At 46.5% G+C, this 19,389-nt stretch overlaps 2 protein-coding genes across 3 annotated transcripts in view; both read left to right on the top strand.

Moving 5' to 3' along the window:
* The first annotated feature begins 5,055 nt into the window (after positions 1-5,055).
* On the top strand, positions 5,056-14,138 carry LOC115118712 (uncharacterized). Its single transcript, XM_065006477.1, has 2 exons — positions 5,056-5,174; positions 11,476-14,138. Exon 2 carries the CDS (start codon positions 11,994-11,996, stop codon positions 14,136-14,138), a length of 2,145 nt encoding a protein of 714 aa, XP_064862549.1. The 5' UTR covers positions 5,056-5,174; positions 11,476-11,993.
* A 270-nt stretch (positions 14,139-14,408) lies between these two features.
* LOC115118713 (pro-interleukin-16-like) overlaps positions 14,409-19,389 on the top strand; it is a 5,672-nt gene continuing 691 nt past the window's right edge. Inside the window, exons 1-5 of one of the 2 annotated variants that reach the window (XM_065006900.1) lie at positions 14,409-15,208; positions 15,389-15,584; positions 17,312-17,410; positions 17,568-17,857; positions 18,486-18,602. In XM_065006900.1, coding sequence (XP_064862972.1) covers positions 14,412-15,208; positions 15,389-15,584; positions 17,312-17,410; positions 17,568-17,857; positions 18,486-18,602 — 1,499 coding nt within the window. In that variant the 5' untranslated portion in view covers positions 14,409-14,411. The remainder of the gene's footprint in view (positions 15,209-15,388; positions 15,585-17,311; positions 17,411-17,567; positions 17,858-18,485; positions 18,603-19,389) is intronic. The other variant, XM_065006903.1, reaches the window with a different exon arrangement.

Raw genomic sequence — 19,389 nt, 5'->3', positions numbered from 1 at the left:
AACAGAAACTCTCCTCATCCATTACCAATGTGTAGCACCCATCTGATTTCTCTGACTCAACAGTGTTTCCCCTATTGATTATTGCTTGGCTGGGTGGGAAATCTCTCAAAGCATAACCCCGAGCCTCTGACACCAAAACATTCCATTACAGCTAATGCTTTAGGGAAGTGGTCAACAGAGATGGTGCCTAGCCTATACAATGCCCAATACAAACATTGAACTGTCAAGCAAGCAAACCATTTATCTTAATTGGCATCTACTGAAACTGAACTCTTTCTGCATAAATTTATTTTTCTCTTTTTTGTTTTTCTGTGATATATATATACACTGCTCAAAAAAATAAAGGGAACACTAAAATAACACATCCTAGATCTGAGTGAATGAAATATTCTTATTAAATACTTTTTTCTTTACATAGTTGAATGTGCTGACAACAAAATCACATAAAAATTATCAATGGAAATCAAATTCATCAACCCATGGAGGTCTGGATTTGGAGTCACACTCAAAATTAAAGTGTAAAACCTCACTACAGGCTGATCCAACGTTGATGTAATGTCCTTAAAACAAGTCAAAATGAGGCTCAGTAGTGTGTGTGGCCTCCACGTGCCTGTATGACCTCCCTACAATGCCTGGGCAAGCTTCTGATGAGGTGGCGGATGGTCTCCTGAGGGATATCCTCCCAGACCTGGACTAAGGCATCCGCCAACTCCTGGACAGTCTGTGGTGCAACGTGGCGTTGGTGGATGGAGCGAGACATGATATCGCAGATGTGCTCAATTGGATTCAGGTCTGGGGAACGGGCGGGCCAGTCCATAGCATCAATGCCTTCCTCTTGCAGGAACTGCTGACACACTCCAGCCACATGAGGTCTAGCAGTGTCTTGCAATAGGAGGAACACAGGGCAAACCGCACCAGCATATGGTCTCACAAGGGGTCTGAGGATCTCATCTCGGTACCTAATGGCAGTCAGGCTACCTCTGGCGAGCACATGGAGGGCTGTGCGGCCCCCCAAAGAAATGCCACCCCTCACCATGACTGACCCACCGCCAAACCGTTCATGCTGGAGGATGTTGCAGGCAGCAGAACGTTCTCCACAGCGTCTCCAGACTCTGTCACGTCTGTCACATGTGCTCAGTGTGAACCTGCTTTCATCTGTGAAGAGCACAGGGCACCAGTGGCGAATTTGCCAATCTTGGTGTTCTCTGGCAAATGCCAAACGTCCTGCACGGTGTTGGGCTGTAAGCACAACCCTCACCACCTGTGGACGTTGGGCCCTCATACCACCCTCATGGAGTCTGTTTCTGACCGTTTGAGCAGACACATGCACATTTGTGGCCTGCTGGAGGTTATTTTGCAGGGCTCTGGCAGTGCTCCTCCTGCTCCTCCTTGCACAAAGGCGGAGGTAGCGGTCCTGCTGCTGGGTTGTTGCCCCCCTACGGCCTCCTCCACGTCTCCTGATGTACTGACCTGTCTCCGGATAGCGCCTCCATGCTCTGGACACTACGCTGACAGACACAGCAAACCTTCTTGCCACAGCTCGCATTGATGTCCCATCCTGGATGAGCTGCACTACCTGAGCCACTTGTGTGGGTTGTAGACTCCGTCTCATGCTACCACTAGAGTGAAAGAACCGCCAGCATTCAAAAGTGACCAAAACATCAGCCAGGAAGCATAGGAACTGAGAAGTGGCCTGGTCACCACCTGCAGAACCACTCCTTTATTGGGGGTGTCTTGCTAATTGCCTATAATTTCCACCTGTTGTCTATTCCATTTGCACAACAGCATGTGCAATTTATTGTCAATCAGTGTTGCTTCCTAAGTGGACAGTTTGATTTCACAGTAGTGGGATTGACTTGGAGTTACATTGTGTTGTTTAAGTATTCCCTTTATTTTTTTGAGCAGTGTATATATATATATATATATATATATATATAGGTGACAAGTAAGTTTGCCTATGTGTTGTCATTGCATGGACTTTGGTCATTCATGATATAGATATAGGCTAATGTCACCATTCCATAGTCCATGATATCTTGGGGAGACTTTGAGTTTGTCTCATTTGGCTGATACTGTATCTGCACACAGCCACGAGCCATCTGTCTGTACACTGTGACAGTCTAGTCATCTATAACCCAAACCACTACCCTAGTTCCGTTATGCTCCTGGCTGACTGCCCCTGGCTGACTGATACTGTCTGACTGCTACTGGCTGACTGCTACTGTCTGACTGCCCCTGGCTGACTGCCCCTGGTTGACTGCTACTGGCTGACTGCCCCTGGCTGACTGCCCCTGGCTGACTGCCCCTGGTTGACTGCTACTGGCTGACTGCTACTGGCTGACTGCTACTGTCTGACTGCCACTGGCTGACTGCCCCTGTCTGACTGCTACTGGCTAACTGCTACTGGCTGACTGCCCCTGGCTGACTGCCCCTGGCTGACTGCCCCTGGTTGACTGCTACTGGCTAACTGCTACTGGCTGACTGCCCCTGGCTGACTGCTACTGGCTGACTGCCCCTAGCTGACTGCCCCTGGCTGACTGCCCCTGGTTGACTGCTACTGGCTAACTGCTACTGGCTGACTGCTACTGGCTGACTGTCTGTTACTGGTGGATTTAAGGGGTGATGGCTGTAACTTGTTGCTTCACTAGAGATTGTACAAACACATGTAAGTACTGTACCTTTCTTATTACAGATTATACAGAAATGTTACAATGTTATGTTACATGATCCGAATACAACAGGTACCGTGAAATACAACACCTTACCGTGAAATGCTTACCTTCAAGCCCTTAACCAACAATTCAGATTTTTAAGTAAGCAAGAAAATATTTGCTATATATATATATTTTTTTTTAATATATTTTTTTTAAGTAGCACAATAAAATAACAACGAGACTATATACAGGGGGTGCCAGTACCGAGTCAATGTGCGAGGGTACAGGTAAGTCGAGGTAATTGAGGAAACATGTACATGTAGGTATGAGTAAAGTGACTGCATAGATACTAACAGCAAGCAGCAGCAGCCTAAAAAAGGGGGTCAATGAAAATAGTCTGGGTAGCCATTTGATTGACTGTTTAGCAGTCTCATGGCTTGGGGGTAGAAGCTGTTATTAAGGAGACTTTTGGACTTTGACATGATGCTCCAGTACCACTTGCCATGCGGTAGCAGAGAGAACAGTCTATGACTTCGGTGGTTAGATTCTTTGACAATTATTAGGGCCTTCCTCCTACACCGCCTGGTATATATTTTTACTTAACTAGGCAAGTCAGTTAATAAGAACAAATTCTTATTTTACAATGACGGCCTACTCCGGCCAAACTCTCCCCTAACCTAATAGTGCGCCCTATGGGACTCCCGATCACAGCCCAGGATCGAACCAGGGTCTGTAGTGACGCCTCTAACACTGAGATGCAGTGCCTTAGACCGCTGCGCCACTTGGGAGCCTACTGCTGGATGGCAGAGAGATTAGCCCCAGTGATGTACTGGGCCGTAAGCACTACCCTCTGTAGAGCCTTGCGGTTGGATGCCGAGCAGTTGCCATACCAAGCGGTGATGCAACTAGTCAGGATGCTCTCAATGGTGCAGCTGTAGAACTTTTTGAGGATCTGAGGACTCATGCCAAATCATATGTCTCCTGAACATACGAGTGAGTTAGTGAGCGAGCCGGTGACTGAGTGAGTGAATGAATGACTGCGTGAGACAGTGACTGAGTGAGACAGTGGCTGAGTGAGACAGTGGCTGAGTGAGACAGGGGCTGAGTGAGACAGTGGCTGAGTGAGACAGTGGTCATGAAGGAGGAATACTGCTAACGAGACAGTGTTCATGAAGGAGGAATACTGCTGACAAGACAGTGGTCATGAAGGAGGAATACTGCTGACGAGAGTGGTCATGAAGGAGGAATACTGCTGACGAGACAGTGGTCATGAAGGAGGAATACTGCTGACGAGACAGTGGTCATGAAGGAGGAATACTGCTAACGAAATAGTGGTCATGAAGGAGGAATACTGCTAACGAGATAGTGGTCATGAAGGAGGAATACTGCTAACGAGACAGTGTTCATGAAGGAGGAATACTGCTAACGAGACAGTGGTCATGAAGGAGGAATACTGCTAATGAGACAGTGGTCATGAAGGAGGAATACTGCTGACGAGACAGTTGTCATAAAGGAAAGGAGACAAGGATAGGATGCTGTTAGGAACACAGCACACTGTATATGTAAATTAAAGTGTGATACTGATGTCTCTACCGGTGGTGTGACACTTCTTTGTTCCCTCAGGAAGGAAGTCTCTCAGCTCACGCTTCAGACGACAGAGCGGAACAGCTACAAGTCTGAGGTAAATGTTTTTTAAGTCATTTTCAACCTTTTCATATATTTCTTATAATGCAGATATTGTCCTGTCTAGATCTTCCCTGTTTGTGGGCATCAACATGACACTGAACACACTGACATATATATAATCAATATGTGGGAGTACCTTTAGACCTATTGACCTGTGCTATTGATAAGTTGATGTTATTTATCTCAGTCAGAGCCCTGAACTGGTCAACCCTCACATTGCCCCAAGAACCCTGTCCCTTCTTCCTCTGGCTGTGGTGATGTCACAGCAGGAGACAGAGAGATTGATTTTGATATGGCTGTTTGGTGTGTGTGTGTGTGTGTGCGTGTGCGTGTGCGTGTGTGTGTGCGTGTGTGTGTGCGTGCGCGTGTGTGTGCGTGTGCGTGTGTGTGTGTGTTGTACAGCGTCACATCTCATGTAGTGTAGTTGTAAATCTACTGACTGACTTCAGGGTCAACTGATCAATACAAAATGGCAGCATGTGTTTGTACTGTATGTGTGTGTGGAAGGGGATGATACATATGCATGTGTACATACAGTATAAGTGTGTGTGCGTGGTCAGAAGGTGACACACTGAGCGAGTCTGGAATGCCGTCCTGTGAGCAAGAAGGAAGGAGGGAGTAACAATGGAAGGGGGAGGAGAGAGAGGGGGGGGGGTAAACCAGTGGGGTAGGTTTGTGTTACTGTATAGATACATAATGCAAAGATGACAGAGAACACACAGAGAGAGGGAGCTGGGAGGAGGATGAGGATGATGGTAACAGTACTCTCTCCCACTACTACCCCAAAACACAGCTTCTGATTGGATCAGCTTGGACTCCTAAGTTTCTCTGAGGGTAAGGTGTGTTTCTGTGTCTTTGTTTAATTTGGCTTTAGAGTGAATGGGGCCATGTTGTTGCCAACGGATACGCAGGTGGGAGGCTTTGTGAGCTGGGAGAACAGGTGTTTCTGTAAACTGACACTGGGACTTACCTGAGTCAAAAAAAGAACTGGTACACACATAGAAAAACACACATTACCATCTTAATGGAATGAATACACTCTCATGGTTTTAGTCTTCTTGTTGATAGGTGTTATTTATTCATTTTTGGGATCTTCAAACTTACTGATATTATGATGTAGCTTAGTTGTACTGTGATGTTTTCAGCTGTTTGCTTTTGGCTAGGTTGGTGACAGTTGGGTGACAGTTATTCTGTTCACTGATATGACAGCAGTCTGCACCCATTAGACAGTTAGCTTTGCATAACACCCCAGAGATGAAATATTTGACAGTGGGAGGTTATATGTCAATCTGTAGGTGAATGACTGGATAACAAGTCAAGAACCCATAACTGAAGGGATGCTTCACTCTAACGTTCACTGGTTGTGAGTACTGTAGTAGATAGTGAGTAAACTATCTTATACTGAGTAGGGTATCTTGTAGTGAGTAGAGTATCTATCTTGTATTGAGTAGAGTAACTTGCACTGAGTAGGATATATTGGAGGAATAAAGGTGCTATCTAGAACCAAAAAGGGTTGTCCACATAGGAAAACCTTTGGATAACCTTTTTTGGTTCCAGGTAGAACACCGTTGGGTTCCATGTAGAACCCTCTGTAACCCTTTCTACAGAGGGTTCTACATGGAACCCAAAAGGTTTATACCTGGAACCAAAAACAGTCTACCTGGAACAAAAAAGTGTTATCCTATGGGGACAGCTGAAGAACCCTTTTGGAACCCTTTTTCTAAGAGTGTAGTGAGTATAGTAGCTTGTACTGAGAGTATAGTATCTTGTACTGAGAGTATAGTATCTTGTACTGAGAGTAGGGTATCTTGTACTGAGAGTAGGGTATCTTGTGCTGAGAGTAGGGTATCTTGTGCTGAGAGTAGGGTATCTTGTGCTGAGAGTAGGGTATCTTGTGCTGAGAGTAGGGTATCTTGTGCTGAGAGTAGGGTATCTTGTGCTGAGAGTAGGGTATCTTGTACTGAGAGTAGGGTATCTTGTACTGAGTGTAGGGTATCTTGTGCTGAGAGTAGGGTATCTTGTGCTGAGAGTAGGGTATCTTGTGCTGAGAGTAGGGTGTCTTGTGCTGAGAGTAGAGTGGAGAGTAGAGTGTCTTGTACTAAGAGTAGGGTATATTGTGCTGAGAGTAGGGTGTATTGTACAGACAGGAGAGTATGTTGTACAGACAGGAGAGTATGTTGTACAGACAGGAGAGTGTCTTGTACAGACAGGAGAGTATGTTGTACAGACAGGAGAGTATGTTGTACAGACAGGAGAGTATGTTGTACAGACAGGAGAGTATGACAGACAGGAGAGTATGTTGTACAGACAGGAGAGTGTCTTGTACATACAGGAGAGTGTCTTGTACAGACAGGAGAGTGTCTTGTACAGACAGGAGAGTATGTTGTACAGACAGGAGAGTATGTTGTACAGACAGGAGAGTATGTTGTTCTAACAGGCCCAGATTCCCGTCATTTGTGTGAAGAGAAGACGTAAGAGCACGCAGATCAGGCTGCTTTTTGAGGATCCGTAGGCGAGCGAGTAAACTTCCACTGCCATCAGTTCTACTTTCTAACATGCAATCATTGGAAAATAAAATTGATGACCTACGATTACGATTATCCTACCAAACAAACATTAAGAACTGTAATATCTTATGTTTCACGAGTCGTGGCTGAGCGACGACACAGATAACATAGAGCTGGAGGGATTTTCAATGCACCAGCAGAACAGAGAAGCTACGTCTGGTAAGATGAGGGGTGGGGGTGTGTGTCTTTTTGTGAATAATAACTAGTGCGCGATGTCTAATATTAAAGAAGTCTTGAGGTATTGCTCGCTTGAGGTAGAGAACCTTATGATAAGCTGTAGACCACACTATCTACCAAGAGAGTTCTCATCTATATTATTCGTAGCCATCTATTTACCACCACAGACCGATACTGGCACTAAGACCGCACTCAACCAACTCTATAAGGCCATAAGCAAACAAGAAAATGCTCACCCAGAAGCGGCGCTCCTAGTGGCGGGGAACTTTAATGCAGGGAAACTTAAATTTTTTACCAGCATGTCACATGTGCAACCAGAGGAAAAAACCTCTAGACCACCTTTACTCCACAAACAGAGATGCATACAAAGCTCTCCTTCACCCTCCATTTGGCAAATACAGTGGGGCAAAAAAGTATTTAGTCAGCCACCAATTGTGCAAGTTCTCCCACTTAAAAAGATGAGAGAGGCCTGTAATTTTCATCATAGGTACACTTCAACTATGACAGACAAAATGAGGGAAAACAATCCAGAAAATCACATTGATTTTCTGGATTTTTTTTCTAATTTTGTCTGTCATAGTTGAAGTGTACCTATGATGAAAATTACAGGCCTCTCTCATCTTTTTAAGTGGGAGAACTTGCACAATTGGTGGCTGACTAAATACTTTTTTGCCCCACTGTATGTCCATAATTCTATCCTCCTGATTCCTGCTTACAAGCAAAAATTAAAGGTTTGATGCTACGCTACAGGACTGTTTTTCTAGCACATACTGGAATATGTTCCGAGATTCATCCAATGGCATTGAGGAGTATACCACCTCAGTCATCGGCTTCATCAATAAGTGCATCGACAACGTCATCCCCACATTGACCGTACATACATATCCAACCATGGATTACAGGCAACATCCACATTGAGCTAAAGGCGAGAGATGCCGCTTTCAAGGAGCGGGACACTAATCCGGATGCCTATAAGAAATCCGGCTATGCCCTCAGAAGAACCATCAAACAAGCAAAGCGTCAATACAGGATTTAGAGTGAGTCCTACTACACCGGCTATGACGCTCGTCGGATGTGGCAGGGCTTGAAAACTATTACGGACTACAAAGGGAAACCCAGACACGAGCTGCCCAGTGACGCGAGCCTACCAGATGAGCTAAATGCCTTTTATGCTCGCTTCGAGGCAAGCAACACTGAAGCATGTACGAGAGCACCAGCTGTTCTAGATGACTGTGTGATAACGCTCTCAGTAGCCGATGTGAGCAAGACCTTAAACAGGTCAACATTCACAAAGTCGCGGGGCCAGATGGATTACCAGGACGTGTACTCAAAGCATGCCGGAACAACTGACAGGTATCTTCACCGAAATGTTCAACCTCTCCCTGACTGAGTCTGTAATACCTACATGTTTCAAGCAGACCACCATAGTCCCTGTGTACCAAGGAAGCAAAGGTAACTTGCATAAATGATTACCACCCCGTAGCACTCACGTCGGTAGCCATGAAGTGCTTTGAAAGGCTGATCTTGACTCACGTCAACAGCATCCTCCCGGAAACCCAGGAGACTGAAAATATTTGTCATGGGTCCCCAGGTCCTCAAAAAGTTCTACAGCTGCACCATCGAGAGCATCCTGACCGGTTGCATCACTGCCTAGTATGGCAACTGCTCGGCATCTGACCGTAAGACGCTACAGAGGTTAATGTGTACGGCCCAGTACATAACTGGGGCCAAGCTTCCTGCAATCCAGGACCTATATAATAGGCGGTGTCAGAGGAAAGCCCATAAAATTGTCAGAGACTCCAGTCACCCAAGTCATAGACTGTTTTCTCTACCATCACACGGCAAGCGGTACTGGAGTGCCAAGTCTAGGACCAAAAGGCTCCTTAACAGCTTCTACCCCCAAGCCATAAGATTGCTGAACAATTAATCAAATGGCCACCGGACTATTTATATTGACCCCCTCCATTTGTTTTGTACACTGCTGCTACTGGCTGTTTATTATCTATGCATAGTCACTTCACCCCTACCTACGTGTACAAATGACCTCTAACCTGTACTCCCACACACTGACTCGGTACCCCCTGTATATAGCCTCGTTTTTTCCTCTTTAGTTTGGTAAATATTTTCTTAACTCTTCTTGAACTGCACTGTTGGTTAAGGGCTTGTAAGTAACCATTTAACGGTAAGGTCTACACTTGTGGTATTTGGCACATGTGACAAATAAAGTGTGATTTGATACCCATCTTGTACTGACGGTAAATAGATTAGTAAATAAACTGGTGGTTCAGTAGGTTGGAACATGCTGATTGCAACACCAGAGTTGAGGGTCTAATTCCCACACGGGCCCCCATATACTGAGTGGCTTTGTATAGAAGTCCATCACCATGCTATTGTTCTAACAGCAGGTCAACAGTACCCTGTGGTGGTGACAGTGTAGATATCAGTAGCTCCATCAGAAAGCAGGGCCCATACAAACTGCATGGAAAGCAGTTTCACTCAGTTCCGCTTCTGTTACAATCTTATCTGATCACATTCAACTCTGTTTGACTGAGCCCTTTGTGGAGCACTTTGAATCTCTGTCTGTGTTTTGATTGTTTTATTTGACGAGAGAGTGCATGTATATGTGTGTGTGTGTGCGAGAGAGTGCATGCATATGTGTGTGTGTGTGCGAGAGAGTGCATGTATATGCGTGTGTGTGTGCGAGAGAGAACCAGAGAGAGAAAGAAGGAAAGAGAGAGATTAGGCTGTATCTGTGTAATACATTGTTTCCTAGTGTCAGAGTGGATTGTTGTCTGATTTGTTTTTCCAGTTTGATTTTAGGTTGTCACCAGTCCAGCTGACCCAGGACATGTTTCTAGTGTAAACAGCTGTTAGGACATACCCATTCAAGTGACGTGTTTAGGTGGTGAGTGTGTGTGTGGAGAGGGAGACCTCTATGTGAATGGACTCATTGAGTCAGTATGAGGGGAATGTATGGAAGGCAGCAGAGTTTCACTGATGAGGTAACCTCACTTCACTGAGATGGTAGTTGGATGGAGACTTTCCATAGAGTTTGGAATGTCCTGTTTTTCAACTGAATTGTTTTTTTAATTCGTTTTTTGTCACTTTCGTTTCTTTATATATCTCTCTTTCTGTATTTTTCTTCTGCTTTCTATCTCTATCGCTGTCTCTTTCTGTCATCTCATTTTCTGTCTCTCTTTTCTGTCTCTTTCTGCCTCCTCGTCTGTCTCTTTCTGTCTCCTTGTCTCTGTCTTTTTCTGTCTCCTTGTCTCTGTCTCTTTCTGTCTCCTTGTCTCTCTCTGTCTGTCTCCTTGTCTCTGTCTCTTTCTGTCTCCTTTTCTCTGTCTCTTTCTGTCTTCTTGCCTCTGTCTCTTTCTGTCTCATTGTCTCTGCCTCTTTCTGTCTCCTTGTCTCTGTCTCTTTCTGACTTCTTGTCTCTGTCTCTTTCTGTCTCATTGTCTCTGCCTCTTTCTGTCTCCTTGTCTCTCTCTTTCTGTCTCCTTGTCTCTCTCTTTCTGTCTCCTTGTCTCTGTCTCTTTCTGTCTCCTTGTCTCTGTCTCTTTCTGTCATCTGTCTATTTCTGTCATCTGTCTCTTTCTGTCTCCTTGTCTCTGTCTCTTTCTGTCTCCTTGTCTCTGCCTCTTTCTGTCTCATTGTCTCTGCCTATTTCTGTCTCATTGTCTCTGCCTATTTCTGTCTCATTGTCTCTGCCTCTTTCTGTCTCCTTGTCTCTGTCTCTTTCTGTCTCCTTGTCTTTGTCTCTTTCTGTCTCCTTGTCTCTGTCTCTTTCTGTCTTCTTGTATCTGTCTCTTTCTGTCTCATTGTCTCTGCCTCTTTCTGTCTCCTTGTCTGTCTCTTTATGTCATCTGTCTCTCTCTCTCTCTCTCTCGCTCTCTCTATATCTCTCTCTCGCTCTCTCTATATATCTCTCTCGTTCTCTCGTTCTCTCTATATCTCTCTCTCTATATATATATATCTCTCTCTTTCTCTCTCTCTCTCTCTCTCTCGCTCTCTCTATATCTCTCTCTCTCTCTAAATATATCTCTCTCTCTCTCTCTCTCTCTCTCGCTCTCTCTATATCTCTCTCTCTCGCTCTCTCTATATATTTCTCTCGTTCTCTCGTTCTCTCTATATCTCTCTCTCTCTTTATATATATATATCTCTCTTTCTCTCTCTCTCTCTCTCTGATGACTGTAATCTGGCTACTGTGTGCTACTAACTGTACCGTGTCATTACATTTGACCATAGTGTCCAGAATACCGTTACCTCAGCATTCCTAACCATTTCATTTCAAAGATGGAATTTTCTCAGTAAAAATATGCAATGTTTTTCATATGTAAATATAACAAAACATAACATTTGACATATGATATATTTCTTTATGTTTGCAGTGTTCTGAGGCTTGTGTGTGACCGCTCACCCAGGAAAAGTTCATTGCTGAGGACCTCTGTTTGACTACTGGAGCCGACACCACAGAGAAGAATGGACAGAGAGGGAGGGAAGTAGAACTGACAATCATCTCTGAGTGTGTGGGAGACAGAAATGCAGAGAATCTTCATGGATGGAATCTCAGACCTGTGGATATACAAGTGAGTGTCTGTTGATATCTGGAGCCCCAAACATGAGAAGATTGCAGTTCAACCACTCTGACGTTTCTGCTGGGGCAGACAAACAACTTTCCTACCAGGCCCGTGCTGCTACCAGGCCTGTGCTGCTGTCGAAGGCTTCTGTGATGATTTTGACCAGTGATTAAACTCTACAAAAAGGATTACTGGGATTCTTAAACTGTCACATTTTACTACATACTACATTTGGAATAATTCAACTCTCACTGGACCCATTCCCCAGTGAGGGGAAATACACAACAGGCCCATTCCCCAGTGAGGGGAAATACACAACAGGCTCCACAATGGCCACCGGACAGTTGAGACAGAATGGTGGTGTGAGGGACGTGATCCCAGAGGATGGCAGTGACAGGGGAGGAAACTGTGGCATTGCAGGGAAGTTGGCTGGAGCCCGGGGCAGGACAGAGTGGAGAAGGCTAAACCTGCCCAAAAGGAGTAAGAGTTCAGACTGGAGTGGAAGGGGGGCTAGCCCTGGCCAGGGGCTCAGGACTGGGCTGCTGAGCTTTTCTGGGAACCTAGGGGGGTCCACACTTAAACGAGCAGAGAGTTTGGAGAGTAAGAGGGCAGGAGAGAGCAATGTGTTGTCCAGGGTGAAGGCCTTTAACTCAGTTGGACCAGGGGAAGTGATGAGCCCCGTTGGGGGTTCAGGGCGTTCCCTTGGTGAAGGGGTGTCCCCTGTGGGTCTAGCATATGTGGCTATATCTCTGGAGAGGGCCAGTGGGGGCCAGTCCCTCCCCACCAGACTGAGTTCTAGTCCTGGTCCTGGGTCTGGAACCAGAATACCAGCCGGTGGATCTCTTGGATCCTCCAGGGGTCAGAGTATCTGGGACCGGATACAGAAGCTCTATGGGACTACTGGAACTGATAAAGCTACTAACAGAGATGTGAAGGACTCAACCAGAACCAAGCGTCTCTCAGCACCGGTAGGAGACTGGTCTCTATTGGAGAGGGATGGGGGGGATGCAGCAGCCAATCGCAGGAAGTCCACCACAGACTCTGTCTTTGTCTCCCCCCTCTCCTCCCCCTTTTCCTCCCCCCTCAGTGGATTATCCAGGGGGGAGAGGAACGGCCTGCTCTCACACACACCCCTAGTAGAACAGAACACCACACACACACCCCTGGTAGAACAGAACACCACACACAATACACACACACCACAGAGACATCAGAATAGTGCAGTCAAGGTGTCTGGTTTGAGCCCCTCACTGTCTCCAGTGTCAGGGTGTACCACACCCACACTCTCATACAACCCCTCACACACACCCTTAGTGGAGGGGTCATCAGTGTGCATTAGGGACCCCTCACTGTCTCCAGTGTCAGGGTGTACCACACCCACACTCTCATACAAACCCTCACACACACCCTTAGTGGAGGGGTCATCAGTGTGCATTAGGGACCCCTCACTATCCCCTCCATTAGAAGACAAACAGGAGAGAGGGGAAAAGGAGGTGACAAACACTGTGGGCAAAAAGAGTGTAATTAGTGAAGACAGTGAAAAGGAGAGAGTAAGGGTGGGGAGCATGGCTCAGGAAAAAGAGAAATGGACTGATGTCGAAGGAAAAGGACACAAGAAAAAGGAGAAGCGAGGGAGAGATAACGCCGAAGTCTTTCTCCCCCAGCACAGACTATCAGTGACACCCACCAGGGACTCTCAGCCTATCACAACGTCCGGAGTAGGGGTCACCACAGGGTCAAACCCCCTCCTGACCAATCAGCTTAATGGGAAAACGGACACCTATGACAGGAGCAAGACCCCTGGTAGAGGCGTGGCCAGGGAACAGAGCCTGTCAGAAGATGTGTTTGAAGCCAACACCCCACAGAGGATAACATTACAGAACACAGAAAATACCAAGTTACCTGGGAAACTGGTAGTGCCCTCTGCAGCCAGTGTGAGGAACAAGATCCACCAGTTTGAAGCTCTGACACAGACATCTCAGGTCTCAGTGCCCAACTACCTGAAGCCCAGACGGGCTTTCTCTGTCCCAGAACAGCTCAGTGAGTCTGGAGAGGGGGTCAGGAAGAGTGGGTTGGATAGACAGGTACGTGGGGTGGGGGGAGTATGGGAGAGAGGGAGAGGAGGAAGAGAGGGAGGGATTGTAATTATGGATGGGGGGAGAGGACGAGGAGAAGGAGAAGTGGTAAGGAAGAGTGTGCCAGATAAAGCACTTGGTGGAGGGAGAGGAAGTGAGGTAGTGAGAGAAGAGAGGAAGGCTCATAGAGGGTGGGCGGTGAGGTCTATGTCAGTGGATGAGGTGAGGCTGGGGAGCAGGGAGAGAGGGGGAGTAGGGGAGAGCGGGGGAGTGGGGGAGATAGGCAGAGTGGTTTATAAAGGTTTAGTACAGGGAGTGAGGGAGACAGGGGGAGTGGGGGAGATGGGAGGAGTGGGGGAGAGTGGGGGAGTGGGGGAGAGCGGGGAGTGGGGGAGATAGGCAGAGTGGTTTATAGAGGGTTAGTACGGGGAGTGAGGGAGACAGGGGGAGTGGGGGAGATGGGAGGAGTGGGGAGAGCGGGGGAGTGGGGGAGAGCGGGGAGTGGGGGAGATAGGCAGAGTGGTTTATAAAGGTTTAGTACAGGGAGTGGGGGAGATGGGAGGAGTGGGGGAGAGCGGGGGAGTGGGGGAGAGCGGGGGAGTGGGGGAGATAGGCAGAGTGGTTTATAGAGGGTTAGTACGGGGAGTGAGGGAGACAGGGGGAGTGGGGGAGATGGGAGGAGTGGGGGAGACAGGGGAAGTGGGAGAGAATGCTGTTGGCTCTGGTACGTTTTCCAACGTCAAGGGTAAACTAGACATCCCTCTGAATGGCAAAACCACCAGAGACACACTGAGAGACTTTTCCATTGATGAGCCAGACCTCCCCAATCACACAGTCACACCCCTGGACTGGAGTAGGAGAGGCACCAACACAAAGACTACTACACTCACTGGCAAGGATACTTCATCCTCCCAGCTGTCTAACTCTGTGAACAACTCCAATGACGTTCTAGGTGGCCCTGACCAGTCTAGGAGGCCTCACAGTAGAGACTCACCTAACCTGCCATCTCCAGTGAGTGATGACGACAAGACACCCACCAACACCCCCCAGAACTCCCCCTTCCACCCCCAGAACACACCTCCCACCTCCCCACACCTCCCCACTACTTCCATGCAGCCTAAACACCAACAGGGTGTAGATTCAGGCCTGGCTGACCTAAAGAACCCTCCAGTCTCCACACACACAGCCCAGGGTAGGGTCACTACTGACCCTGCTATCCCAGTCTCACACTCTGGCCTGGGGAGGGATTCCCTGTCCCTTCCCCTCACCTCCTCCTCCCCCAGCAGCCTACCCCTCCTCCCCACTCTGGCTCGATGGAACTCAGAGGAGGGGGGATGGAGTGATGAGGATACTGATGATGAAGGTACAGAGAAGGACTCAGACTCCACCTACGACTCAGACTCTGCTGAATCGTCGGTGACCGTCACCAGCGCCATGAGCCAATCACATCGTAGGAGCTTCTCTCTCAGGTGGGTCACTTCCGTTTTCAACTGATGATGAAAATACTACGCTAACACAACAAGCACCATGTTTAAAAGTCAATTAACAGCTAGAAAGGTGGGATTATTGTCAGTCTACCTGTTACTTGTTTTTATCTAATCATTCAACTTTATCTTTGAGTTTATTCCCTCACTATGACTCTCTCTCAGTCTCGCAGAGCTGTGTAACTTCGGAGAGGTGGACTATGATCCCCAGTCTTCCTCTGACAGTGAGGAGTGGCCGTCCAGCCGGTCAGCCAGCCTGTCGTCTGACGTGTCGGCATTGTCCTGTGTGTCTGTCCTGGGCAGTGATGAGCTGAACCGCCTGCTGGACGACGTAAAGGGCCTGGGGGACACAACGCTGCAGGTACTACAACTATCTTCACTATACCAGACTAAACAACCAGCTAAAACATTACGTAAAGAGCCTGGGGGACACAACGCTGCAGGTACCACAACTATCTTCACTATACCAGACTAAACAACCAGCTAAAACATTACGTAAAGGGCCTGGGGGACACAACGCTGCAGGTACTACAACTATCTTCACTATACCAGACTAAACAACCAGCTAAAACATTACGTAAAGGGCCTGGGGGACACAACGCTGCAGGTACCACAACTATCTTCACTATACCAGACTAAACAACCAGCTAAAACATTACGTAAAGGGCCTGGGGGACACAACGCTGCAGGTACCACAACTATCTTCACTATACCAGACTAAACAACCAGCTAAAACATTACGTAAAGAGCCTGGGGGACACAACGCTGCAGGTACCACAACTATCTTCACTATACCAGACTAAACAACCAGCTAAAACATTACGTAAAGGGCCTGGGGGACACAACGCTGCAGGCACCACAACTATCTTCACTATACCAGACTAAACAACCAGCTAAAACATTACGTAAAGAGCCTGGGGGACACAACGCTGCAGGTACTACAACTATCTTCACTATACCAGACTAAACAACCAGCTAAAACATTACGTAAAGGGCCTGGGGGACACAACGCTGCAGGTACTACAACTATCTTCACTATACCAGACTAAACAACCAGCTAAAACATTACGTAAAGGGCCTGGGGGACACAACGCTGCAGGTACTACAACTATCTTCACTATACCAGACTAAACAACCAGCTAAAACATTACGTAAAGGGCCTGGGGGACACAACGCTGCAGGTACTACAACTATCTTCACTATACCAGACTAAACAACCAGCTAAAACATTACGTAAAGGGCCTGGGGGACACAACGCTGCAGGTACCACAACTATCTTCACTATACCAGACTAAACAACCAGCTAAAACATTACGTAAAGGACCTGGGGGACACAACGCTGCAGGTACCACAACTATCTTCACTATACCAGACTAAACAACCAGCTAAAACATTACGTAAAGAGCCTGGGGGACACAACGCTGCAGGTACTACAACTATCTTCACTATACCAGACTAAACAACCAGCTAAAACATTACGTAAAGAGCCTGGGGGACACAACGCTGCAGGTACCACAACTATCTTCACTATACCAGACTAAACAACCAGCTAAAACATTACGTAAAGGGCCTGGGGGACACAACGCTGCAGGTACCACAACTATCTTCACTATACCAGACTAAACAACCAGCTAAAACATTACGTAAAGAGCCTGGGGGACACAACGCTGCAGGTACTACAACTATCTTCACTATACCAGACTAAACAACCAGCTAAAACATTACGTAAAGGGCCTGGGGGACACAACGCTGCAGGTACTACAACTATCTTCACTATACCAGACTAAACAACCAGCTAAAACATTACGTAAAGGGACTGGGGGACACAACGCTGCAGGTACCACAACTATCTTCGCTATACCAGACTAAACAACCAGCTAAAACATTACGTAAAGGGCCTTGGGGACACAATGCTGCAGGCACCTCAACTATCTTCACTATACCAGACTAAACAACCAGCTAAAACATTACATTAGTGTTATTCCATTTGAATTAGCATTAATAATAGCATCAGTATTTGTCAATGCTCAACTGCCATCTTGTGCTGTTGCTGTTCTATCCCCCTCACTCTCTCTCCCCGCTCTATAGAACTATGAGGATGTCCAGGTGGTGGTTCTCCATAAGGATGTTGGTGTGGGCCTGGGCTTCACCATGGCAGGAGGAGTGGACCAGAACAAACCTGTCATTGTGAGTACTACTCAACTAGTACCAATGCTTCCATGTTTCTGTGACCGACTCAGGTCGCCCACACAATTCAAGACCACATTAGCCCACTGATCTAAAGCCTAGGCATCATGTTCTTTCACTTCCTGGTCTACTCTGACCTCTGGTGTTTGTCTTCGAGGTCCATAAGGTGTTCCCGGCAGGGGTGGCTGCTAAGGAGGGATCCATCCAGGAGGGAGACAAGGTCCTGTCAATCAACGGCACAGCGCTGTGTGGTTCCTCCCACTGGGAGGTGCTGAGGACACTAAGGAGGGCACGGACTCAGGGGATGGGCGTAGTTGTCTTGAGGAGAGGGGGGGTAACAGACCCCCGTAAGGGAGGAACAGTGACTGATAGTCCAGGAGGGATACAGACAGAGCCTGCTAACACTGGTGAGATGGATCAGCTGGTTGGAGCTGCATTACAACTGTGGTAAAAGTTATCTAAAGCAGAACAACATTGATCAATGTTCCAAAGTCATTTCACAGCTTCTCTCTTCTCACCCTGAAACTGTTGTTTTTCCACAGCTTCTCTCTTCTCACCCTGAAACTGTTGTTTTTCCACAGCTTCTCTCTTCTCACCCTGAACCTGTTGTTTTTCCACAGCTTCTCTCTTCTCACCCTGAAACTGTTGTTTTTCCACAGCTTCTCTCTTCTCACCCTGAACCTGTTGTTTTTCCACAGCTTCTCTCTTATCACCCTGAACCTGTTGTTTTTCCACAGCTTCTCTCTTCTCACCCTGAACCTGTTGTTTTTCCACAGCTTCTCTCTTCTCACCCTGAACCTGTTGTTTTTCCACAGCTTCTCTCTTCTCACCCTGAACCTGTTGTTTTTCCACAGCTTCTCTCTTCTCACCCTGAACCTGTTGTTTTTCCACAGCTTCTCTCTTCTCACCCTGAACCTGTTGTTTTTTCACAACTTCTCTCTTATCATCCTGAACCTGTTGTTTTTCCACAGCTTCTCTCTTATCATCCTGAACCTGTTGTTTTGACAGAGAATGTAGGCAAATGTGTGTGTCGGAGTCATTTTGACCGTGTGTGTGTGTGTGTCCTGTGTGTCAGGTCAGAGGGTGTGTGTGAGGCTGGAGAAGCGCAGCAGAGACCTGGGCTTCAGTCTGGAGGGAGGAGTGGGTTCCAGCCTGGGAGACAAACCCCTCACTGTACAGAAACTCTTCCTGGGTGAGAGGTCAACCTACCTACAAAATATAATAGTATTAATGAACGTTACTTGATCATCTATTTTATTCCTATTGCTGTTTCCTCCCTATTGAAAAAATGATGTATTCTGTTTTCATGTTATCATCTTGTGTAAATATTCTGTTTTCATATTATCATCTTGTGTAAATATTCTGTTTTCATGTTATCATCTTGTGTAAATATTCTGTTTTCATGTTATCATCTTGTGTAAATATTCTGTTTTCATGTTATCATCTTGTGTAAATATTCTGTTTTCATGTTATCATCCTGTGTAAATATTCTGTTTTCATGTTATCATCTTGTGTAAATATTCTGTTTTCATGTTATCATCTTGTGTAAATATTCTGTTTTCATATTATCATCTTGTGTAAATATTCTGTTTTCATGTTATCATCTTGTGTAAATATTCTGTTTTCATGTTATCATCCTGTGTAAATATTCTGTTTTCATGTTATCATCTTGTGTAAATATTCTGTTTTCATGTATTTTCAAGAGGACCATAATGGAAATAAGTTTTTAAGTGATTTAAAAACTGCAATAATGCATTGTGTCCACACATATTGTGTTTTTAAATGGCCAAATAAATCAATACACTGTATATCACCACATGGTAGAGGAGCTGACCTTTCTATTGAGGTCATTCAAATGAATGTCTCTTTAGTCAGCCGAAACACGTGTCAAACTCCAAGCTCAGACCATTGGTGCTTTTACACCTGCATTGTTTGCTGTTTGGGGTTTTAGGCTGGGTTTCTGTACAGCACTTTGAGAT

The sequence above is a fragment of the Oncorhynchus nerka genome, linkage group LG3 (genome assembly GCF_034236695.1).
Source record: "Oncorhynchus nerka isolate Pitt River linkage group LG3, Oner_Uvic_2.0, whole genome shotgun sequence".
NCBI lineage: Eukaryota > Metazoa > Chordata > Actinopteri > Salmoniformes > Salmonidae > Oncorhynchus > Oncorhynchus nerka.
Note: the sequence above shows the minus strand (reverse complement) of the source record. Positions and strands in the feature narration are given on the sequence as shown.